Genomic DNA, 25,832 nt, shown 5'->3' on the forward strand with positions numbered 1-25,832 from the left:
ATTGCTGTGACGGACCTGATCATGTTGCTTGGGGGAGGATTATGGAAATGTGGTGTTTTGACACAGAAGATCCACTGAATGCTCAAAACTGAATAAGCTTGCATGTAGAAATTTGGAAAACAAGAATGATGAAAGGAAGGTAGACAAGCGAGTCTTGGCTTGTGGAGGGGGAGAGGGCAGCCACGTCTCTTGGGAACTGCTTGTGAGAAGTTTGGGTTAAGAATCTGTGAAGTGAAACCTTCTGTCCTTTACTGGGACAATGGCTACTGGGTGTCCAGGACTGGGAAATCAGATGACTAGGGGACCAGCATCACAGACACAAGCTCTTCTTAGAACTATTTCCTTCACATCCGCACACAGAAGCTCTGGCTCAGAGCGGGGCCAGGCCGCATCCCAAGCTGGCACCCAAACTTGGTGATGTGTCGGGGTCTCCTATGTGCTACTTGCTATGGTGGCAGCAAAGCCACAGGACTGAGGGGTCATGGAAAGAAGCTGAGGCTTGCCACCATGTGGAAGGGCCAGAGTCCCTAGAGAGAGGCTAGGCAAGGACATAGGTGGATGTCCACGCTCGGTTGCTAGGAGACCTCAGCATATTAGAGATGGCAGGATGTGGAAGGCAGTGTTTTTGGAGTGGAGCTGGCATGAGCCTCCAAGACAGGCCTGTATGCTGTGGGTGACTGTCTGAGAGCTACAACTCTGCAAGCCTTTGAGTTCCCTGCCAGCTTCCATGTCTCCACCAACATGATGCAGTGATCCACTTTAACAATAAGCCACAATAAACCCTTCCTCCATCAACCTGTTCCATGTCACTTATTTCATCATAGCAATGAGAAAAGAAACTGAAACACGGTGATTCGGGAACAGACCCTGGCTGATACTTCTGTCCACTGAAGGACCCTTGAGTGGACTTTCTTCCCCTGCCTTCCAAGCAGAAGGAATAACTTGATCGCTGCTAGATTGTTCACTGGATCTGACCAGGAATGCCTTTACCTACCACTAACAGGTTCAGCATTTGCAGGTTGGTCTTTCTACCCAAGTCATTATCAATGTTGTCCTCATCCATTCCATTGAAATCTGGATGAAAGTCAGTAGAGAGATGGATCTGACCAGGAATGACCTACCACCACCAACATCATTGCTTTGAAGGCTGTTCTCCTTACCCAAGTCATCCTCAGAGTCATCCTCATCACTATCATTGATACATGGAAGTCAGTGGAGAGGTGGATGTGGCCAGGAATACCATTACCTACTACTACCAAGAGCATCACTTTGAAGGTTGTTCTCCTTACCAAAATCATCTTCATTGTTGTCCTCCTCATCATCATCGATGTCTGGAAGGAAGAAAGTGGAGAGAGTGAGTGAATGACTCATACCTCAGTGACTGTAGTAGGTGAAGCCTTGCTACCTTACACAAGAACAAACTCAGCATTTCTTTGGTTCACATCACTCACTGAGAACCACAATAGACATTCTACTCATGAGATAAAGTAACACTTCACATATTAAAAATACTGCAAAATATGTTCATTCTTTTTACAGAGGAGATACCATCTTATTTGTAGCTACTGTTAATAACAAACTAGGGACTTGAGAGATGGCTCAGTGGTTAAGAGCACTGCTCTTCCAAAGGACAAGGGTTTGATTCCCAGTACCAACACAGTGGTTCACTACCATGTGTAATTCCAATTCTTGGTGATCCAATGCCCTCTCTGGCCTCCACTGGTACTAGGCAACATGTGTACCAACATACATGGCAGGTCAAATACCTTCAAATTGCTTAAATCTAAAGCACAAACTATTGAATTTCCACAGTACCGTCATAAGTGCTACAGGACTTTTCGACTTTTTGCAAGGTCTTTTTTTGAGGTATGTCACTCTGTTCAGGAACCTTGGTACTTCTGAAACCCATTTTTTTCTGTGTAGCAGAAACTAGAATGCATCACAGCAAAACTAGGTTTGGTGAATCATAAAATAAAAGGAAAATTAGTCTTTGTTCTATGATAAACATTTGATCTCATTGCTGATTTGTAAGCACATTGTTTTAATTCAGAATGTCACTTCTGTAAGATCAAGGACATCAGTGAACATTTAAAGCACATCCAACATGGTCAGTGTATGGAAGATCTCAATCCAGGTAGATGAGACAGTATTGACAGAAGAGCATTTGACTGAGTGTGCAGAATGGCCAGCATCCAAAATAATTTTATGTACTAATACTGTGTGTGTGTGTGTGTGTGTGTGTGTGTGTGTGTGTGTGTGTGTGTGTACCATGTCATGGGTGTGGGTTCAGAGGACAGCTTTGTGGAATTTCTTCTCTCTTCATGTAATCTGGGAATCAAACACGTTGGGTTTGTTTGTTTGTTTGTTCAGCTATGAGTGCCTGTATGGATGTATGTGCACCACTTCCATGCCTGAAAACATCACCTTCTCCACCATGCCTTGGCCAATATCCACCGTATCACTGCAACGGAAGCCAAAGTTGTTTTCTTCCATTGTGATTCTGGTGTTTTATTATAGTAACAACAAAACAACTAATACAGAAAACAGTGCCAGAAAGATGGGTTATTGCTGTGACGGACCTGATCATGTTGCTTGGGGGAGGATTATGGAAATGTGGTGTTTTGACACAGAAGATCCACTGAATGCTCAAAACTGAATAAGCTTGCATGTAGAAATTTGGAAAACAAGAATGATGAAAGGAAGGTAGACAAGCGAGTCTTGGCTTGTGGAGGGGGAGAGGGCAGCCACGTCTCTTGGGAACTGCTTGTGAGAAGTTTGGGTTAAGAATCTGTGAAGTGAAACCTTCTGTCCTTTACTGGGACAATGGCTACTGGGTGTCCAGGACTGGGAAATCAGATGACTAGGGGACCAGCATCACAGACACAAGCTCTTCTTAGAACTATTTCTTTCACATCCGCACACAGAAGCTCTGGCTCAGAGCGGGGCCAGGCCGCATCCCAAGCTGGCACCCAAACTTGGTGATGTGTCGGGGTCTCCTATGTGCTACTTGCTATGGTGGCAGAAAAGCTACAGGACTGAGGGGTCATGGAAAGAAGCTGAGGCTTGCCACCATGTGGAAGGGCCAGAGTCCCTAGAGAGAGGCTAGGCAAGGACATAGGTGGATGTCCACGCTCGGTTGCTAGGAGACCTCAGCATATTAGAGATGGCAGGATGTGGAAGGCAGTGTTTTTGGAGTGGAGCTGGCATGAGCCTCCAAGACAGGCCTGTATGCTGTGGGTGACTGTCTGAGAGCTACAACTCTGCAAGCCTTTGAGTTCCCTGCCAGCTTCCATGTCTCCACCAACATGATGCAGTGATCCACTTTAACAATAAGCCACAATAAACCCTTCCTCCATCAACCTGTTCCATGTCACTTATTTCATCATAGCAATGAGAAAAGAAACTGAAACACGGTGATTCGGGAACAGACCCTGGCTGATACTTCTGTCCACTGAAGGACCCTTGAGTGGACTTTCTTCCCCTGCCTTCCAAGCAGAAGGAATAACTTGATCGCTGCTAGATTGTTCACTGGATCTGACCAGGAATGCCTTTACCTACCACTAACAGGTTCAGCATTTGCAGGTTGGTCTTTCTACCCAAGTCATTATCAATGTTGTCCTCATCCATTCCATTGAAATCTGGATGAAAGTCAGTAGAGAGATGGATCTGACCAGGAATGACCTACCACCACCAACATCATTGCTTTGAAGGCTGTTCTCCTTACCCAAGTCATCCTCAGAGTCATCCTCATCACTATCATTGATACATGGAAGTCAGTGGAGAGGTGGATGTGGCCAGGAATACCATTACCTACTACTACCAAGAGCATCACTTTGAAGGTTGTTCTCCTTACCAAAATCATCTTCATTGTTGTCCTCCTCATCATCATCGATGTCTGGAAGGAAGAAAGTGGAGAGAGTGAGTGAATGACTCATACCTCAGTGACTGTAGTAGGTGAAGCCTTGCTACCTTACACAAGAACAAACTCAGCATTTCTTTGGTTCACATCACTCACTGAGAACCACAATAGACATTCTACTCATGAGATAAAGTAACACTTCACATATTAAAAATACTGCAAAATATGTTCATTCTTTTTACAGAGGAGATACCATCTTATTTGTAGCTACTGTTAATAACAAACTAGGGACTTGAGAGATGGCTCAGTGGTTAAGAGCACTGCTCTTCCAAAGGACAAGGGTTTGATTCCCAGTACCAACACAGTGGTTCACTACCATGTGTAATTCCAATTCTTGGTGATCCAATGCCCTCTCTGGCCTCCACTGGTACTAGGCAACATGTGTACCAACATACATGGCAGGTCAAATACCTTCAAATTGCTTAAATCTAAAGCACAAACTATTGAATTTCCACAGTACCGTCATAAGTGCTACAGGACTTTTCGACTTTTTGCAAGGTCTTTTTTTGAGGTATGTCACTCTGTTCAGGAACCTTGGTACTTCTGAAACCCATTTTTTTCTGTGTAGCAGAAACTAGAATGCATCACAGCAAAACTAGGTTTGGTGAATCATAAAATAAAAGGAAAATTAGTCTTTGTTCTATGATAAACATTTGATCTCATTGCTGATTTGTAAGCACATTGTTTTAATTCAGAATGTCACTTCTGTAAGATCAAGGACATCAGTGAACATTTAAAGCACATCCAACATGGTCAGTGTATGGAAGATCTCAATCCAGGTAGATGAGACAGTATTGACAGAAGAGCATTTGACTGAGTGTGCAGAATGGCCAGCATCCAAAATAATTTTATGTACTAATACTGCGTGTGTGTGTGTGTGTGTGTGTGTGTGTGTGTGTGTGTGTGTGTGTACCATGTCATGGGTGTGGGTTCAGAGGACAGCTTTGTGGAATTTCTTCTCTCTTCATGTAATCTGGGAATCAAACACGTTGGGTTTGTTTGTTTGTTTGTTCAGCTATGAGTGCCTGTATGGATGTATGTGCACCACTTCCATGCCTGAAAACATCACCTTCTCCACCATGCCTTGGCCAATATCCACCGTATCACTGCAACGGAAGCCAAAGTTGTTTTCTTCCATTGTGATTCTGGTGTTTTATTATAGTAACAACAAAACAACTAATACAGAAAACAGTGCCAGAAAGATGGGTTATTGCTGTGACGGACCTGATCATGTTGCTTGGGGGAGGATTATGGAAATGTGGTGTTTTGACACAGAAGATCCACTGAATGCTCAAAACTGAATAAGCTTGCATGTAGAAATTTGGAAAACAAGAATGATGAAAGGAAGGTAGACAAGCGAGTCTTGGCTTGTGGAGGGGGAGAGGGCAGCCACGTCTCTTGGGAACTGCTTGTGAGAAGTTTGGGTTAAGAATCTGTGAAGTGAAACCTTCTGTCCTTTACTGGGACAATGGCTACTGGGTGTCCAGGACTGGGAAATCAGATGACTAGGGGACCAGCATCACAGACACAAGCTCTTCTTAGAACTATTTCCTTCACATCCGCACACAGAAGCTCTGGCTCAGAGCGGGGCCAGGCCGCATCCCAAGCTGGCACCCAAACTTGGTGATGTGTCGGGGTCTCCTATGTGCTACTTGCTATGGTGGCAGCAAAGCCACAGGACTGAGGGGTCATGGAAAGAAGCTGAGGCTTGCCACCATGTGGAAGGGCCAGAGTCCCTAGAGAGAGGCTAGGCAAGGACATAGGTGGATGTCCACGCTCGGTTGCTAGGAGACCTCAGCATATTAGAGATGGCAGGATGTGGAAGGCAGTGTTTTTGGAGTGGAGCTGGCATGAGCCTCCAAGACAGGCCTGTATGCTGTGGGTGACTGTCTGAGAGCTACAACTCTGCAAGCCTTTGAGTTCCCTGCCAGCTTCCATGTCTCCACCAACATGATGCAGTGATCCACTTTAACAATAAGCCACAATAAACCCTTCCTCCATCAACCTGTTCCATGTCACTTATTTCATCATAGCAATGAGAAAAGAAACTGAAACACGGTGATTCGGGAACAGACCCTGGCTGATACTTCTGTCCACTGAAGGACCCTTGAGTGGACTTTCTTCCCCTGCCTTCCAAGCAGAAGGAATAACTTGATCGCTGCTAGATTGTTCACTGGATCTGACCAGGAATGCCTTTACCTACCACTAACAGGTTCAGCATTTGCAGGTTGGTCTTTCTACCCAAGTCATTATCAATGTTGTCCTCATCCATTCCATTGAAATCTGGATGAAAGTCAGTAGAGAGATGGATCTGACCAGGAATGACCTACCACCACCAACATCATTGCTTTGAAGGCTGTTCTCCTTACCCAAGTCATCCTCAGAGTCATCCTCATCACTATCATTGATACATGGAAGTCAGTGGAGAGGTGGATGTGGCCAGGAATACCATTACCTACTACTACCAAGAGCATCACTTTGAAGGTTGTTCTCCTTACCAAAATCATCTTCATTGTTGTCCTCCTCATCATCATCGATGTCTGGAAGGAAGAAAGTGGAGAGAGTGAGTGAATGACTCATACCTCAGTGACTGTAGTAGGTGAAGCCTTGCTACCTTACACAAGAACAAACTCAGCATTTCTTTGGTTCACATCACTCACTGAGAACCACAATAGACATTCTACTCATGAGATAAAGTAACACTTCACATATTAAAAATACTGCAAAATATGTTCATTCTTTTTACAGAGGAGATACCATCTTATTTGTAGCTACTGTTAATAACAAACTAGGGACTTGAGAGATGGCTCAGTGGTTAAGAGCACTGCTCTTCCAAAGGACAAGGGTTTGATTCCCAGTACCAACACAGTGGTTCACTACCATGTGTAATTCCAATTCTTGGTGATCCAATGCCCTCTCTGGCCTCCACTGGTACTAGGCAACATGTGTACCAACATACATGGCAGGTCAAATACCTTCAAATTGCTTAAATCTAAAGCACAAACTATTGAATTTCCACAGTACCGTCATAAGTGCTACAGGACTTTTTGCAAGGTCTTTTTTTGAGGTATGTCACTCTGTTCAGGAACCTTGGTACTTCTGAAACCCATTTTTTTCTGTGTAGCAGAAACTAGAATGCATCACAGCAAAACTAGGTTTGGTGAATCATAAAATAAAAGGAAAATTAGTCTTTGTTCTATGATAAACATTTGATCTCATTGCTGATTTGTAAGCACATTGTTTTAATTCAGAATGTCACTTCTGTAAGATCAAGGACATCAGTGAACATTTAAAGCACATCCAACATGGTCAGTGTATGGAAGATCTCAATCCAGGTAGATGAGACAGTATTGACAGAAGAGCATTTGACTGAGTGTGCAGAATGGCCAGCATCCAAAATAATTTTATGTACTAATACTGTGTGTGTGTGTGTGTGTGTGTGTGTGTGTGTGTGTGTGTGTGTACCATGTCATGGGTGTGGGTTCAGAGGACAGCTTTGTGGAATTTCTTCTCTCTTCATGTAATCTGGGAATCAAACACGTTGGGTTTGTTTGTTTGTTTGTTCAGCTATGAGTGCCTGTATGGATGTATGTGCACCACTTCCATGCCTGAAAACATCACCTTCTCCACCATGCCTTGGCCAATATCCACCGTATCACTGCAACGGAAGCCAAAGTTGTTTTCTTCCATTGTGATTCTGGTGTTTTATTATAGTAACAACAAAACAACTAATACAGAAAACAGTGCCAGAAAGATGGGTTATTGCTGTGACGGACCTGATCATGTTGCTTGGGGGAGGATTATGGAAATGTGGTGTTTTGACACAGAAGATCCACTGAATGCTCAAAACTGAATAAGCTTGCATGTAGAAATTTGGAAAACAAGAATGATGAAAGGAAGGTAGACAAGCGAGTCTTGGCTTGTGGAGGGGGAGAGGGCAGCCACGTCTCTTGGGAACTGCTTGTGAGAAGTTTGGGTTAAGAATCTGTGAAGTGAAACCTTCTGTCCTTTACTGGGACAATGGCTACTGGGTGTCCAGGACTGGGAAATCAGATGACTAGGGGACCAGCATCACAGACACAAGCTCTTCTTAGAACTATTTCTTTCACATCCGCACACAGAAGCTCTGGCTCAGAGCGGGGCCAGGCCGCATCCCAAGCTGGCACCCAAACTTGGTGATGTGTCGGGGTCTCCTATGTGCTACTTGCTATGGTGGCAGAAAAGCTACAGGACTGAGGGGTCATGGAAAGAAGCTGAGGCTTGCCACCATGTGGAAGGGCCAGAGTCCCTAGAGAGAGGCTAGGCAAGGACATAGGTGGATGTCCACGCTCGGTTGCTAGGAGACCTCAGCATATTAGAGATGGCAGGATGTGGAAGGCAGTGTTTTTGGAGTGGAGCTGGCATGAGCCTCCAAGACAGGCCTGTATGCTGTGGGTGACTGTCTGAGAGCTACAACTCTGCAAGCCTTTGAGTTCCCTGCCAGCTTCCATGTCTCCACCAACATGATGCAGTGATCCACTTTAACAATAAGCCACAATAAACCCTTCCTCCATCAACCTGTTCCATGTCACTTATTTCATCATAGCAATGAGAAAAGAAACTGAAACACGGTGATTCGGGAACAGACCCTGGCTGATACTTCTGTCCACTGAAGGACCCTTGAGTGGACTTTCTTCCCCTGCCTTCCAAGCAGAAGGAATAACTTGATCGCTGCTAGATTGTTCACTGGATCTGACCAGGAATGCCTTTACCTACCACTAACAGGTTCAGCATTTGCAGGTTGGTCTTTCTACCCAAGTCATTATCAATGTTGTCCTCATCCATTCCATTGAAATCTGGATGAAAGTCAGTAGAGAGATGGATCTGACCAGGAATGACCTACCACCACCAACATCATTGCTTTGAAGGCTGTTCTCCTTACCCAAGTCATCCTCAGAGTCATCCTCATCACTATCATTGATACATGGAAGTCAGTGGAGAGGTGGATGTGGCCAGGAATACCATTACCTACTACTACCAAGAGCATCACTTTGAAGGTTGTTCTCCTTACCAAAATCATCTTCATTGTTGTCCTCCTCATCATCATCGATGTCTGGAAGGAAGAAAGTGGAGAGAGTGAGTGAATGACTCATACCTCAGTGACTGTAGTAGGTGAAGCCTTGCTACCTTACACAAGAACAAACTCAGCATTTCTTTGGTTCACATCACTCACTGAGAACCACAATAGACATTCTACTCATGAGATAAAGTAACACTTCACATATTAAAAATACTGCAAAATATGTTCATTCTTTTTACAGAGGAGATACCATCTTATTTGTAGCTACTGTTAATAACAAACTAGGGACTTGAGAGATGGCTCAGTGGTTAAGAGCACTGCTCTTCCAAAGGACAAGGGTTTGATTCCCAGTACCAACACAGTGGTTCACTACCATGTGTAATTCCAATTCTTGGTGATCCAATGCCCTCTCTGGCCTCCACTGGTACTAGGCAACATGTGTACCAACATACATGGCAGGTCAAATACCTTCAAATTGCTTAAATCTAAAGCACAAACTATTGAATTTCCACAGTACCGTCATAAGTGCTACAGGACTTTTCGACTTTTTGCAAGGTCTTTTTTTGAGGTATGTCACTCTGTTCAGGAACCTTGGTACTTCTGAAACCCATTTTTTTCTGTGTAGCAGAAACTAGAATGCATCACAGCAAAACTAGGTTTGGTGAATCATAAAATAAAAGGAAAATTAGTCTTTGTTCTATGATAAACATTTGATCTCATTGCTGATTTGTAAGCACATTGTTTTAATTCAGAATGTCACTTCTGTAAGATCAAGGACATCAGTGAACATTTAAAGCACATCCAACATGGTCAGTGTATGGAAGATCTCAATCCAGGTAGATGAGACAGTATTGACAGAAGAGCATTTGACTGAGTGTGCAGAATGGCCAGCATCCAAAATAATTTTATGTACTAATACTGTGTGTGTGTGTGTGTGTGTGTGTGTGTGTGTGTGTGTGTGTGTACCATGTCATGGGTGTGGGTTCAGAGGACAGCTTTGTGGAATTTCTTCTCTCTTCATGTAATCTGGGAATCAAACACGTTGGGTTTGTTTGTTTGTTTGTTCAGCTATGAGTGCCTGTATGGATGTATGTGCACCACTTCCATGCCTGAAAACATCACCTTCTCCACCATGCCTTGGCCAATATCCACCGTATCACTGCAACGGAAGCCAAAGTTGTTTTCTTCCACTGTGATTCTGGTGTTTTATTATAGTAACAACAAAACAACTAATACAGAAAACAGTGCCAGAAAGATGGGTTATTGCTGTGACGGACCTGATCATGTTGCTTGGGGGAGGATTATGGAAATGTGGTGTTTTGACACAGAAGATCCACTGAATGCTCAAAACTGAATAAGCTTGCATGTAGAAATTTGGAAAACAAGAATGATGAAAGGAAGGTAGACAAGCGAGTCTTGGCTTGTGGAGAGGGGGGGAGAGGGCAGCCACGTCTCTTGGGAACTGCTTGTGAGAAGTTTGGGTTAAGAATCTGTGAAGTGAAACCTTCTGTCCTTTACTGGGACAATGGCTACTGGGTGTCCAGGACTGGGAAATCAGATGACTAGGGGACCAGCATCACAGACACAAGCTCTTCTTAGAACTATTTCCTTCACATCCGCACACAGAAGCTCTGGCTCAGAGCGGGGCCAGGCCGCATCCCAAGCTGGCACCCAAACTTGGTGATGTGTCGGGGTCTCCTATGTGCTACTTGCTATGGTGGCAGAAAAGCTACAGGACTGAGGGGTCACGGAAAGCAGCTGAGGCTTGCCACCATGTGGAAGGGCCAGAGTCCCTAGAGAGAGGCTAGGCAAGGACATAGGTGGATGTCCACGCTCGGTTGCTAGGAGACCTCAGCATATTAGAGATGGCAGGATGTGGAAGGCAGTGTTTTTGGAGTGGAGCTGGCATGAGCCTCCAAGACAGGCCTGTATGCTGTGGGTGACTGTCTGAGAGCTACAACTCTGCAAGCCTTTGAGTTCCCTGCCAGCTTCCCTGTCTCCACCAACATGATGCAGTGATCCACTTTAACAATAAGCCACAATAAACCCTTCCTCCATCAACCTGTTCCATGTCACTTATTTCATCATAGCAATGAGAAAAGAAACTGAAACACGGTGATTCGGGAACAGACCCTGGCTGATACTTCTGTCCACTGAAGGACCCTTGAGTGGACTTTCTTCCCCTGCCTTCCAAGCAGAAGGAATAACTTGATCGCTGCTAGATTGTTCACTGGATCTGACCAGGAATGCCTTTACCTACCACTAACAGGTTCAGCATTTGCAGGTTGGTCTTTCTACCCAAGTCATTATCAATGTTGTCCTCATCCATTCCATTGAAATCTGGATGAAAGTCAGTAGAGAGATGGATCTGACCAGGAATGACCTACCACCACCAACATCATTGCTTTGAAGGCTGTTCTCCTTACCCAAGTCATCCTCAGAGTCATCCTCATCACTATCATTGATACATGGAAGTCAGTGGAGAGGTGGATGTGGCCAGGAATACCATTACCTACTACTACCAAGAGCATCACTTTGAAGGTTGTTCTCCTTACCAAAATCATCTTCATTGTTGTCCTCCTCATCATCATCGATGTCTGGAAGGAAGAAAGTGGAGAGAGTGAGTGAATGACTCATACCTCAGTGACTGTAGTAGGTGAAGCCTTGCTACCTTACACAAGAACAAACTCAGCATTTCTTTGGTTCACATCACTCACTGAGAACCACAATAGACATTCTACTCATGAGATAAAGTAACACTTCACATATTAAAAATACTGCAAAATATGTTCATTCTTTTTACAGAGGAGATACCATCTTATTTGTAGCTACTGTTAATAACAAACTAGGGACTTGAGAGATGGCTCAGTGGTTAAGAGCACTGCTCTTCCAAAGGACAAGGGTTTGATTCCCAGTACCAACACAGTGGTTCACTACCATGTGTAATTCCAATTCTTGGTGATCCAATGCCCTCTCTGGCCTCCACTGGTACTAGGCAACATGTGTACCAACATACATGGCAGGTCAAATACCTTCAAATTGCTTAAATCTAAAGCACAAACTATTGAATTTCCACAGTACCGTCATAAGTGCTACAGGACTTTTCGACTTTTTGCAAGGTCTTTTTTTGAGGTATGTCACTCTGTTCAGGAACCTTGGTACTTCTGAAACCCATTTTTTTCTGTGTAGCAGAAACTAGAATGCATCACAGCAAAACTAGGTTTGGTGAATCATAAAATAAAAGGAAAATTAGTCTTTGTTCTATGATAAACATTTGATCTCATTGCTGATTTGTAAGCACATTGTTTTAATTCAGAATGTCACTTCTGTAAGATCAAGGACATCAGTGAACATTTAAAGCACATCCAACATGGTCAGTGTATGGAAGATCTCAATCCAGGTAGATGAGACAGTATTGACAGAAGAGCATTTGACTGAGTGTGCAGAATGGCCAGCATCCAAAATAATTTTATGTACTAATACTGTGTGTGTGTGTGTGTGTGTGTGTGTGTGTGTGTGTGTGTGTGTACCATGTCATGGGTGTGGGTTCAGAGGACAGCTTTGTGGAATTTCTTCTCTCTTCATGTAATCTGGGAATCAAACACGTTGGGTTTGTTTGTTTGTTTGTTCAGCTATGAGTGCCTGTATGGATGTATGTGCACCACTTCCATGCCTGAAAACATCACCTTCTCCACCATGCCTTGGCCAATATCCACCGTATCACTGCAACGGAAGCCAAAGTTGTTTTCTTCCACTGTGATTCTGGTGTTTTATTATAGTAACAACAAAACAACTAATACAGAAAACAGTGCCAGAAAGATGGGTTATTGCTGTGACGGACCTGATCATGTTGCTTGGGGGAGGATTATGGAAATGTGGTGTTTTGACACAGAAGATCCACTGAATGCTCAAAACTGAATAAGCTTGCATGTAGAAATTTGGAAAACAAGAATGATGAAAGGAAGGTAGACAAGCGAGTCTTGGCTTGTGGAGAGGGGGGGAGAGGGCAGCCACGTCTCTTGGGAACTGCTTGTGAGAAGTTTGGGTTAAGAATCTGTGAAGTGAAACCTTCTGTCCTTTACTGGGACAATGGCTACTGGGTGTCCAGGACTGGGAAATCAGATGACTAGGGGACCAGCATCACAGACACAAGCTCTTCTTAGAACTATTTCCTTCACATCCGCACACAGAAGCTCTGGCTCAGAGCGGGGCCAGGCCGCATCCCAAGCTGGCACCCAAACTTGGTGATGTGTCGGGGTCTCCTATGTGCTACTTGCTATGGTGGCAGAAAAGCTACAGGACTGAGGGGTCACGGAAAGCAGCTGAGGCTTGCCACCATGTGGAAGGGCCAGAGTCCCTAGAGAGAGGCTAGGCAAGGACATAGGTGGATGTCCACGCTCGGTTGCTAGGAGACCTCAGCATATTAGAGATGGCAGGATGTGGAAGGCAGTGTTTTTGGAGTGGAGCTGGCATGAGCCTCCAAGACAGGCCTGTATGCTGTGGGTGACTGTCTGAGAGCTACAACTCTGCAAGCCTTTGAGTTCCCTGCCAGCTTCCCTGTCTCCACCAACATGATGCAGTGATCCACTTTAACAATAAGCCACAATAAACCCTTCCTCCATCAACCTGTTCCATGTCACTTATTTCATCATAGCAATGAGAAAAGAAACTGAAACACGGTGATTCGGGAACAGACCCTGGCTGATACTTCTGTCCACTGAAGGACCCTTGAGTGGACTTTCTTCCCCTGCCTTCCAAGCAGAAGGAATAACTTGATCGCTGCTAGATTGTTCACTGGATCTGACCAGGAATGCCTTTACCTACCACTAACAGGTTCAGCATTTGCAGGTTGGTCTTTCTACCCAAGTCATTATCAATGTTGTCCTCATCCATTCCATTGAAATCTGGATGAAAGTCAGTAGAGAGATGGATCTGACCAGGAATGACCTACCACCACCAACATCATTGCTTTGAAGGCTGTTCTCCTTACCCAAGTCATCCTCAGAGTCATCCTCATCACTATCATTGATACATGGAAGTCAGTGGAGAGGTGGATGTGGCCAGGAATACCATTACCTACTACTACCAAGAGCATCACTTTGAAGGTTGTTCTCCTTACCAAAATCATCTTCATTGTTGTCCTCCTCATCATCATCGATGTCTGGAAGGAAGAAAGTGGAGAGAGTGAGTGAATGACTCATACCTCAGTGACTGTAGTAGGTGAAGCCTTGCTACCTTACACAAGAACAAACTCAGCATTTCTTTGGTTCACATCACTCACTGAGAACCACAATAGACATTCTACTCATGAGATAAAGTAACACTTCACATATTAAAAATACTGCAAAATATGTTCATTTTTTTTACAGAGGAGATACCATCTTATTTGTAGCTACTGTTAATAACAAACTAGGGACTTGAGAGATGGCTCAGTGGTTAAGAGCACTGCTCTTCCAAAGGACAAGGGTTTGATTCCCAGTACCAACACAGTGGTTCACTACCATGTGTAATTCCAATTCTTGGTGATCCAATGCCCTCTCTGGCCTCCACTGGTACTAGGCAACATGTGTACCAACATACATGGCAGGTCAAATACCTTCAAATTGCTTAAATCTAAAGCACAAACTATTGAATTTCCACAGTACCGTCATAAGTGCTACAGGACTTTTCGACTTTTTGCAAGGTCTTTTTTTGAGGTATGTCACTCTGTTCAGGAACCTTGGTACTTCTGAAACCCATTTTTTTCTGTGTAGCAGAAACTAGAATGCATCACAGCAAAACTAGGTTTGGTGAATCATAAAATAAAAGGAAAATTAGTCTTTGTTCTATGATAAACATTTGATCTCATTGCTGATTTGTAAGCACATTGTTTTAATTCAGAATGTCACTTCTGTAAGATCAAGGACATCAGTGAACATTTAAAGCACATCCAACATGGTCAGTGTATGGAAGATCTCAATCCAGGTAGATGAGACAGTATTGACAGAAGAGCATTTGACTGAGTATGTAAACACAGTGAAGTCTGTGCAGTTCCTCACTTCTCTGTTCTTGAAACTGACAGTACAACTTCCTAAGGACTCCCATTAAGCCTAACGAATCTAAAAAAGTAAATGAATGTCAAGCCCCAAAGAAAATCACTAGCACTAAAAAGGGAGCTCTGTGGGGTTTGCCAAAGGCCAGAAAAATCAGCAAGAGGCCACAGTCAGATTCAGAGATAGTGTATGTACACTGCCAGGTCAGGGGAAATGGTCGCTTCTTTTCTTTTTCTTTCATTCCTCTTTCTTTCTTTTTCTTTTTCTTTTTCCTTTTCTTTCTATTTCTTTCTTTTTCTTTCTTTCTTTCTTTCTTTCTTCCTCTCTTTCTTTCTTTTTCTCTTTCTTTCTTTCTTTTGAAATATTAAATTTCCTTTTTATTTCCTTCACCACTTTTCATTCCTCACATAACATGATGTTTTACAATCCGTGTTAAATATATAAGATCACCAACAAATGGAGGCACTGGTAAGGGACCATCTCTACTTCTTGTTATTGTCTGAGGACACTGTAATAATCACTTTAAGATTACAGACCGAGCTGGGTGGTGGTGGCACAGCCTTTAATCCCAGCCCTAGGGAGGCAGAGCCAGGCAGATCTCTGTGAGTTCGAGGACAGCCTGGGCTACCAAGTGATCTCCAGGAAAGGTACAAAGCTATGCAAAGAAACCCTGTCTCGAAAAACCAAAAAAAAAAAAAAGATTACAGACTGAATTATCTGACAGAACAAAGAAACTGAAACAAGGATCGCTATTCTACTTTTGCAACCCTGACTCAAGAAAAAATAAATAAATAAATAAATAAATAAATAAATAAATAAATAAATAAATAAATAAATAAATAAAAGACCATTTCCTTTAGAAGAAGCAATATGAGGAACCAGGTTAGTTCAAATGACTAGTAATTTATCACTACAATGTCAGGCTTCTCTCAGTGCAAATTTATAATGATCAGACAACCACACTAGGAGAAGGCCCTCACCAGGAGTCTGACTCCAAGTTACTCTGAAACACTTGTCACGTGATGACTGGAGAAAAGATTCCCTTCAGTCAACAAACCCCACATAAGCCCTCAATCTTGACTGACAGGCTGGGACAAATCTGGATGCTTTGCCGAGTTAATGGACTGCATCTGTAGATACCACTTTCTTCATAACTACTGCCCTCAGTGCTGTCTGTATTGCCTGGACTAAACATGCCTAAGACGAGGGCAATGGCTTTTCTAGCTCAAAGTATGTACTTAACCTTGCTTGCTCCTTTCTCAGAGTCCAGTTTCTGCTCTACAAAATTTTCTGTTCATACTGTACCCAAGAGCAAGATAGTCCCACATTCCCTTAACCAAAGCCCCCCTTTACCTAATGCCTAATCACATAGATATGCCTTGGGGAACAAAAGGCATCTTAGAAATGATGACTTGTCAATGCTGGCTGTGTGGATCCACTGAGTACACATGTTCCCCATGTTCTCCCTTACCAGCCAACATGGAGACCGACCATCAGTAAGGGCAAGTATTTTGTGGAGACACAGTCTAGATCCCTTGAAATATTTATGGTCAATAGAAGGAGTGAAACCAGATTAGTAACTTAGTGTTGGGGGCTGGAGAGATGGCTCAGAGGTTAAGAGCACAAGCTGCTCTTACAGAGGTTCTGAGATCAATTCCCAGCAACCACATGGTGACTCACAGCCATCTATAATGAGATCTGGTGGACTCTTCTGGCCTGCAGGCATACTTGCACACAGAATGCTATATATACAATCAATCAATAAGTAAATAAAATAACTTAATGTTGACTGGGGTCTTAGTAGATAAGAGCTCTAAATGGCCTTATGATAGAGTGAGGGGAGATCTGGTAGTTATAGGGTGTGGTTTTCCCTTTCCCCAAATTGTGAGCCTCAACACTCTGTGTCAGCATTGGTTCTTTCTATGTGCTTTTGACATCACCACAGTGATGAGAAAAGGATTCCCGCAGCAATGCCCACCCTGGGCTGTGCTTTAACATATTACCTGAAACTCTACCTTATCCTATGCATTCACAAAGGCTTTGGAAATCCAGAAATTTACACAGACTACAGAACCTCTTATCTGGCTAATGACAGCAGAGGGGAGCCTCTAAATCTGGACCCACACGTTGGAGTCCCTCATTGCCCCTTTCACATAATAGCACTGGGTGTTTTCATTCCCTCATAATTGTGTCTCTTTGAATCTGCACAGGGAATGCAGATCTTAATTGAAAATGGACACACATCTGTGCTGTTTCTGAGTGACCTAATGAACACAAGACATGGGACAGAAATGCTGAGGAAAGTTAGTTATTGGCAGGATGCTCTGCCACAGTCCTTACACGGTCCCACAGAAGGCCTACGTCACGGTCTCTAAAGCGATTGTTCTTGCATATATCCTGCCTAACATGACAGCAGTGTCCTCTCACACAGGGCTGGGTTGTACAGACAGAATCAAAAGTTTTAAAATAATTCCTATGTTTGCCTAAGCGCATAGTCAGTGTTCACTCCTAAGGAAGGTCAGTAATGGTCTCTACAACGTTCCAATTGCACAACCATGGTGAGTAGAGACTCTCTGATTAACATGAGCTCAGAATTCTGGGAGGAATAGCACTGCCTATGACAATGTCTTGTACTGTTAGGCCTGGAAAACGCACCATCTTACATTATTAATGTGGTGATATATTGTGAACCCTAATAAAGTTTACCTGGTGATCAGTGGACAGAGGCAGCCACTAAATCAGACATAGCTATCAGGCTGTGGTGGCACACGCCCTTAATCCTATCACTCAGGAGGTAGAGATCTGTCTGGATCTCTGTGAGTTCAAGGTCACACTGGACTACACATGAGAGAAACAGAATCAGGCAGTGGTGACACACGCCTTTAATCCCAGGAAGCAATATGGCAGAACATAGAAAGGTACATAAGGTGTGAGGAAACAGGAACTTGCTCTCTTGAGGCTGAGGATTTCATAGAGGTAAGCTAGGGGCTGGCTGTTCTGCTTCTCTGATCTTTCAGCTTTCACTCCACTATCTGACTCTGGATGTTTTATTATACGACCTTTTAAGATCAGTGTTACAAGTAATGCCTCACAAAGACGAGGGCTTCCCCCTTGAGCCACTGGCCTGTTTGTAGGAACAGAAGAAGCCCTGAGGGAGTGAAGTCCTGAGCAAGTGTGTATTATTGACAAGGGCACAGCCCAGGGGAAATGGGCAAAGCCTTTCTCCCAGGTGGGCCAGGCTGGAAGTCGGCAAAGCCTTCTTCTTGTTCAAGTGCAAGTGTTTACTGGTGCCTGATCAGTGTGTACAAAAACCAGCAGCTGCATCTTCCTGGTCTGGAAGGTTAGGCCTGAGACTGCTTGCCTGTGGAGACTTCCTGCCAGCAAGCAGCCAGCCACTCCCCCTGTGATGTACCTAATACACACACCGAAATTTCAGGTTGCTAGAGTTAGTAGATGCCCTGCATCAGAGCTTACACCTCAACCCTACACTCTGACCCCGTCTTTCTGTACATGTGTCTGTGTGTCTGTCCTTTCTTCACTCCCTAACATCCAACTCTAGCCCAGTGTGTTGATGTGCCAATGCATGGCAAAATTGTTATGTTAGCGAGGCAGGCACCTGATTGCCTGAAAAACCCACCCTATCAAGATGAATATAAACAGGGATAGCGACAACCCCTTTTTTTGGGGGGGGTGGGGGGGTGAAATTCTACCCTTTCTACCAAAGTATAATATTTGCATTTGCAATCTCCACAAACTACCTGTGAGATGTATATTCATTCTGTCTGAATGTCTGTCTGACTATGATGATCCTGAAGATACTAATTTTACTTTCACACAGACTCAGGTTTGGAAGACTTAGAGAAAGGTTTACAAATACCTCCACTACTGGCAATAGTGCCTGTTCTTAAAGTAAGTCCAGCATTGTTCCCCAGAGTGTTCCAGTTACCTAAGATCCATAGATCCTGCTTGAATGAAATGAACCCCAGAACAGAGGATGGATTAACATTATATATTAAGATATCAAGTGTTGCAAGATAAAGAAAGGCCATCATCTTACATCATTAAGGCCTCATACATATGAAGGTGATTCCCTTTAGATGTGGGCCAATTGATGGAAGCCTCAGGTTTACAAAGCAAACACTTTATCAAAAGAGTTACCTCCTTTGCCCTCAAAAAGATATAGAAAGGGACATGGGAAAACTTACTGTTCAGAGACAGGCTGATCTTTATACAACAAGTTAGTTCTTCCATTCTATTTATTCACAGGCCCCTAGACATTAATTTTTAAGATTGCAAAGATTTTTGTTTGTATGACATGTGTTCATCTGATTGACCTTGTCAACAATCAGTTCCTATTTTCATATGCATATTTTCCATAAGTGATGGCATGAAGGAAATAATTATAAATGAAAGCATTGGGAAGAGAAGGCGGCAGGAACATGGGCTTTGGTTTGCTAACACAGATGAAAACAAACTACATGCATTTCTGGACCACACAACACAGTCATTTCTTTGTACTTGGAATTTACTGTCTTCCTTTGTGGAAAAGGATGACAAAGGGGCAATAAAATAGAGTGGGTTCTTGTAGCCTCTCAGTTTCCTAAGTAGACTCATATTAAGTGGCAGGACACGGTCAATGTACATGGCTATGTGTGTTCTGGATTGAATTGTATGCAGGTGGTGCTGCATGTGGAGTGTTTGGGAGCTTTGGGGTGTGGAGCCTATCCTGAGTTAGTGAGTCATTTAGGGCCAACCTCCAGGTGTTGGAGTCCAGTTCCACCTCTGCTTATTCTGTTTCCTTGGTATGGATGCAACATACCAAAGTGGTCTCCTGCAAATGAGGCCACCTAGCCTTCCCTGCCAGCTGCCAGGTTCTCTCAAACATTACAGAATGATCCCCCTTCAATAAGTCACATGGACACTTCCTTCCTTCAGTGAATCTTCTTAGGTCATATCAAGGTGGAAAAAAAACCAAACAAAACCAATGAATGATTCCATGAGAGTCTCATCATGGTTTCTGTCTGTTTAGAAGGCCTCACACTGCATCTGACCCAGAGTCCATGACCTACAGGTAAGAGTCTTTGTTTTTCAGGTGGGTCTGACTACACAAGTCATTCTCAGCACTGTGATCATCATCATTAGCCATGACTGAAAGAAAGCCAGGGGAGAGAGTGAATCACACACAGTGTCTGCCATAGGTGAAGCCACACTGCCTCACACAAGAACCATCTCTGCTTTCTTTTGGTTCATATCATGCCACCAGAACCAAAATAGGCATTTCAATGTGGTTTTATGCTCTGTGGTGGTAGTTCTACTGGTGGACTAGAGAAATTAATTTCCACTTTAAAACTACTACAATGATTCTTCATTCTCTTTATAGTGGGGATACTATACAATCTACAACTACTGATAATAACTATAATTAATTACTGAATTTCCACTGTACCGTCATTAGTGCCACAGGTCTTTTGCAGCATTGTTTCAGACATTTCATTGATTGTAGAGGTAACGGAGCACCGAATGCCTAGCTTCCGCAATATGGCTACAACTTGAATGCAATCAAAACAAGAATGTTTAGTTCTGCTGAATTCATTTAAAAAAATAAGGAACTAACAACTGTTTTATGTTTAACATTCCATCTCATTACTGATTTGGGAGTACACTCATCTGATTCAAAATATCACCTTTGGACAATCCTGGAAATCAGTGTTGACTCATTGGAGATATGACATGGTCGGTATAGGTGGGGTATCAATTCACATGGGTGAGACAGTATCAACAGAAGGGCAGTGTGACTGTGTGAAGTGACCAGCATCCAAATCCCTCCAATAGCCATGTAAACACATTGAAAATGCAATTGCTCACTTCTGCATTCTTGACTCTTGACACTGTAGTTTCCTAAGAACTTACATTGCACCTAAAGAATCTAAATAAGCAAATGAAGGAAGAGCTCTGGTTTGCTGTGGATAGTGCTCTGTATACTGTGAATGTGTGGCTATGATTGGTTAATAAATAAAATGGTGATTGGCCAGTAGCTAGGCAGGAAGTATAGTATAGGCGGGAAGAGCAGAGAGGAGAATTCTGGGAAGAGGAAGGCTGAGTCAGGAGTCTCCAGCCAGACACAGAGGAAGCAAGATGTGAAGGCAGAACTGAGAAACGGTACCAAGCCATGTGGCTAAACATAAATAAGAATTATTGATTAGTTTAAATGTTAGAGCTAGTCAGTGGTAAGCCTGAGCTAATGGCCGAGGAGTTTTAATTAATATAAGCCTCTGTGTGTTTACTTGGGTCCAAGTGGCTGCAGGACTGGCAGTTGAGAGAGGTTTGTCCTGAGCATGGACCAGGTGGGACACAGGAAAACTTCAGCTACACTGGTAACAAGCACTAGTACCACAAAGGTGCTCTATGGTGCTTGGTCTCTCCAGAACCACCACCTGGATGGTGATACTTACAACCAGAGAGGCTGTTTGGATGACTTCTGGAAAGAACATAAACATATGCTTGCTTCATTATTTATACAGCACAGCTTTTTAAAGTTCACACACATATCTCGTATTACCTTCACAGAAAGGCACTAGAGAAGAAGACAATCAACATCTCCTACTTTGGACCTGAAGGCACTGTGCTAGTTAGCTACTAATGGCACTGTGCCTGAGTAGATGACAGAAAAAAAGAACAGGACAGATGTTCTACTTTTCAATCCCTACTACAAAAAGTCACCATTCCTCACAAAGGAGTGGAGTAAGGGAACAACGCTTGTTTAATTGTATGGCATTCCTCTGCCACTACTTCACATGGTCAGCTCCTCTCAGTGAGTCTTTCAGGCATTTTCTTATGGCCTAGACTGGCCAGTGATTGGAGATGAGATTAAATTCATGAGAACCATGAGCCCCCTTCTAGAGTACTAGATTAACCAACCTATGTTGTGTCCACATCACACTTTATGCACTGTTGAGTATCAAACCCAGAGACTCCTAAATGAAGACCTGCTACTCCAATGACAGAGCAAAAGCACAAACAAAGTACACCATAGCTTTCTCTGTCTTTCTCAGTTGTGAATGACTGTCACCTGATCCATGGATGCTACCTATGTTTTCTGATCGCTGATACAGAAAGGGTACTGTTTGTGTTTTCTATAGGCAGGATTTTTTCTGGGTATATGCTGGAAAGCTGAATGGATTCATGCAAAATGACAGCTCATGTCTCCATGGGGAGAAAATCTGAGCCAATTCTAAAAATGTCACTTTCATCCCAAATATATGGGAACATGGTTGGCTCTTGTAGTCCCTAGCTATCTAGCTTGGTCACTCACATCCCTCTCCTAGTTGGTTGTCCTGTAGCAGTAGGGTATGCTGAGAAATGAATTCAACATATATGGCTATGGTGAGCTCTGAACCAAGTAATGTAGGAAAGGCATGGCCTCAGATCTCTTCATTGACAAAATTGACATGTGTAATTGGAAAATCTTTTGGGAGAAAACACATAAAGATGTTTGTTGATACATGAAATCCCAACAAGAGTAAATGAGAGAACCACATACACAGGACCATGATAGGTCTCTTGGGATATCTGTTGTTATCTTACCTAAATTTACAATCTTGTTGCCATTAGATTGCTTTGAAAAGAATGAGGAACCAATATGACCTCATAGAGCCTGTGACAGCTTGACTTCACAGGTTTAAGCCAGACAGGCTCCTAGAGCTGAGAGTTGGAAGTAGACATGGGCTCCCATCCCTAACCAAGAAGCTATCTGCAGCTGACAAGCTCTCACAAAGGAAAAAGTACTTTTCCCCAGTGGTGTGTCAACCACAATCCAGGGCAGTCCCCATGCCCAACAGGAGATGGCCAACACAAAACAAACTCAATGGTGTTTTTCTAGATTTCTGTGTCTTACATTGTTTTGTTTGGCATTTTCTGTTTTACTGAGCTTTTGCTAGTATATTATAGTTTCTGATTCTGTGTTTAAATGCGGGTGTGTGTGTGTGTGTGTGTGTGTGTGTGTGTGTGTGTGTGTATGTGTGTGTGGTGTGTATATGTGTGCTTTTTCCTTTTTTTAAATTACTTTTATTGTTTTTCACATTGCCTGTTTGCTTTCTAAAGAGAGAGGAGGCATGGAGTTGTCAGGTGGGGAGGTGGGGAAGATCTGAAAAGAAATGGGAGAGGGGAATAGGATGATTTCTTAAAATTTAAAAAAGATTTGTACATAAACAAGTAAATAGAAGTTGTGAACCAGACAAAGACAACAAGTATATGCAGAGTTCTTATCTACAGTGTGTCCAAAAATGTCATTCCAAGATACATACTGTATCTGTGCCTCCTTGACTGGACCTGCAATTCAGAGAAAACACTCTTAGATCAGATCATACTGAGTTATGTTTGCACAGATTTCTGTTTTTTTTTTCCTGTGACTTAGGACAGTTTGTAAACAGGACTGAGAAGAACAGCCCATTTGAAGATTCTATATTAGTCTGTTATGTGATTCTCTTACAAAACACCTGCAGCTAGTTACTGTGTGAAAAATATAAGTGAATTTTACACCTTTGCCTCTTTAGTCCACATCCGGCAAACTCACCCCTTGATTCTCTACTGAGGGTTTCTTCAAAGCTTCTTTGGAAGGTGGTAGAGAAATATTATAAGAATCTGTGAGATGAATCCCTCCAAGGAGTGTCTCTGTTGCTCAAGTATCTACTCTAACATCATACCTTAAAGGTCTCACTGCCTCAATATCTCTTAGCAGACACCAGAAACTTTTGCCATATCAATATTTGGGGAAACACATTCCAACTGTGTTAACCTTAGGAGACCCCAGCAGAAAGACAAGAAGACACTCACAGAAGAAACAGGAACTTTTCCTATATAATATGCCTGTTGGCTTCTTATACATGTTTTAGTCTGAAGGGGAATCTTATGTGAGAAGAAAAGCTCCTGACACCCACTATGGTAACTGACATGGTTTACAATTTCCTCTCGTGCTGTGTCGTATCATGGGTGACTTGTGTCCTTTTCCTATGTAAACACTCTAATACCTGTAGTGTGTGGACAGTTTTATTATTGAGATCTGATGCCCATAAAAATAAAGTATCATGAAAGAAACCTTTCTATGTTAGGATATGGAAAGGCCATCTTACCGCAACCAACGATGGTTTTGACCCTTCTTCTGAGGCCTGAGGATGCTCCTCACACAAATCTAGGGGAACAGGATATAACTTTCAGCTCATGGTACCACCTGTTATATGTCAAGGGCTTTTACGTTGCTAGGGACAGTGACATGTGGACTTAGTCCCTATGCCTTGCCTCAGTGCACAGAATTAATAAACATGGCTGAAGGGCTGCAAGACAGTTTTCCCTGCCAGGAAAAGTGAAAACAAGGCAAGACTTCAAGAGACATGAAGTAGAGACTTTTTGTTCTCCTACGTAAAGGGAATCTAACACACTGTGAAATAATCCATCTTGGATTAGGCTACACTTAAATAAATGTTATGTTAAATGACAGATTTCTATCACTTTATGACCATTTCAAGTCTTTCTAGATCTCTGCTAACCTCTTTCAGCCACTACAGATCAACATAGACAGACTCTTCATTCATTTACTATGATCTTACTTTTTAAATTGCTTATTTGCCATTGCCTGTGTATATGCATATACAAAGTGTATGTACAGGAATACATACTATGTGACATCTGTCCAAGGGTCAAAGGACAAGATTGTGGATTCTCTCTTTCTACCTTCATATGGATCTGAGAAATGACACTCAGGTACTAAGCACTGGAAGAAATATACATTTACCCTTTGAATCATATTGTAGGCCTAGCATATAGAATTTTAATCTTCAAAATGTACACATTGTTCAAGAAAAATTCATGCAGTATCAGGAACATGATGTAATGACACTAAATTTTTCACTCCCTGATACATAATCATACTTTACTGATAAGTGCAAGATACTGACATTATTACACTTAAAGAACCATTATAGATTGTTTTTTTCTCCTGCTAGTTTTTCTTTACTGGGTCATCCTTTGTATTCATTCTGTGAGGTGAATGTCCAGGTTCAGACTACCCAACTCACATTAAGGCAGAGAACACTGATCATCTGTCCCCTGGAATTCTACTTGCTTCCGCAATTAAGAAATTTAGATAGAAGATAGATTCTTTTGTACGGTTGTTAATGTCCTCATAGCCTAAATATAAGTTCATGGTAACAGTTTGGAACCTCATACTAGGGGGCTACATATCTGATTTCAACCTTGGCACTTTCACCTAAGAACATCATGACCTTGAATCTATTCATCATCACATCTCTTCAATTCCTGTGCTTCATCATTAAAGAAGTAAACAATGTCCATGTCTGTTTTCCTCCTGAGTAACTTAGCGAACCTAACTTATTGGTGTAAATGCTGAGAAAGGCTAGTTGTCAGCACAATGTACTGCCATAGACAGTGCACCCTCACATACTCCACAGAGTCACAAAAACCCTATAACAAATCCTCAAGCTATTGTTCTAGATAGATCCTGTTTTTCCTAAAAGTATTTATTTTAATTTCACACAGACATTTGTTGCACAGAGACAGCTAAAACTTTCAAAGTAATGCCTATGTTGTCCTGTGTTGGCCTAGATGCATATTCAGATTCCATTTCTAAAGTATGGTCAGTATTGTTCTTTAAAATGTTCCAATTGCATGACTTCAGTTATTAGATCTTCAATGAATTGGCCAGAAAAGACTAGTAGGTTAACATTGTTTGTTTAAATGTCTAGTACTCTTAGACTTGGGAAATCCACCATCTTATATCTGCCTCAGAAATGTGGTCACACAATGGGAA

General features: G+C 42.7%; 1 protein-coding gene across 1 annotated transcript in view; it reads right to left on the minus strand.

The window, feature by feature from the left end:
* Positions 1-25,832, minus strand: part of LOC143274202 (uncharacterized) — a 143,693-nt gene that overhangs the window by 98,954 nt on the left and 18,907 nt on the right. Inside the window, exons 10-18 of the mRNA XM_076575897.1 lie at positions 24,139-24,197; positions 23,314-23,338; positions 20,457-20,558; positions 14,065-14,139; positions 11,534-11,575; positions 8,970-9,011; positions 6,418-6,459; positions 3,854-3,895; positions 1,290-1,331 (exon numbers count right to left, since the gene is read on the minus strand). Of these exons, the coding sequence (XP_076432012.1) occupies positions 1,290-1,331; positions 3,854-3,895; positions 6,418-6,459; positions 8,970-9,011; positions 11,534-11,575; positions 14,065-14,139; positions 20,457-20,558; positions 23,314-23,338; positions 24,139-24,197 (471 nt within the window). The remainder of the gene's footprint in view (positions 1-1,289; positions 1,332-3,853; positions 3,896-6,417; positions 6,460-8,969; positions 9,012-11,533; positions 11,576-14,064; positions 14,140-20,456; positions 20,559-23,313; positions 23,339-24,138; positions 24,198-25,832) is intronic.

This window comes from Peromyscus maniculatus, chromosome 7 (genome assembly GCF_049852395.1).
Source record: "Peromyscus maniculatus bairdii isolate BWxNUB_F1_BW_parent chromosome 7, HU_Pman_BW_mat_3.1, whole genome shotgun sequence".
In the NCBI taxonomy this organism is placed as follows: domain Eukaryota; kingdom Metazoa; phylum Chordata; class Mammalia; order Rodentia; family Cricetidae; genus Peromyscus; species Peromyscus maniculatus.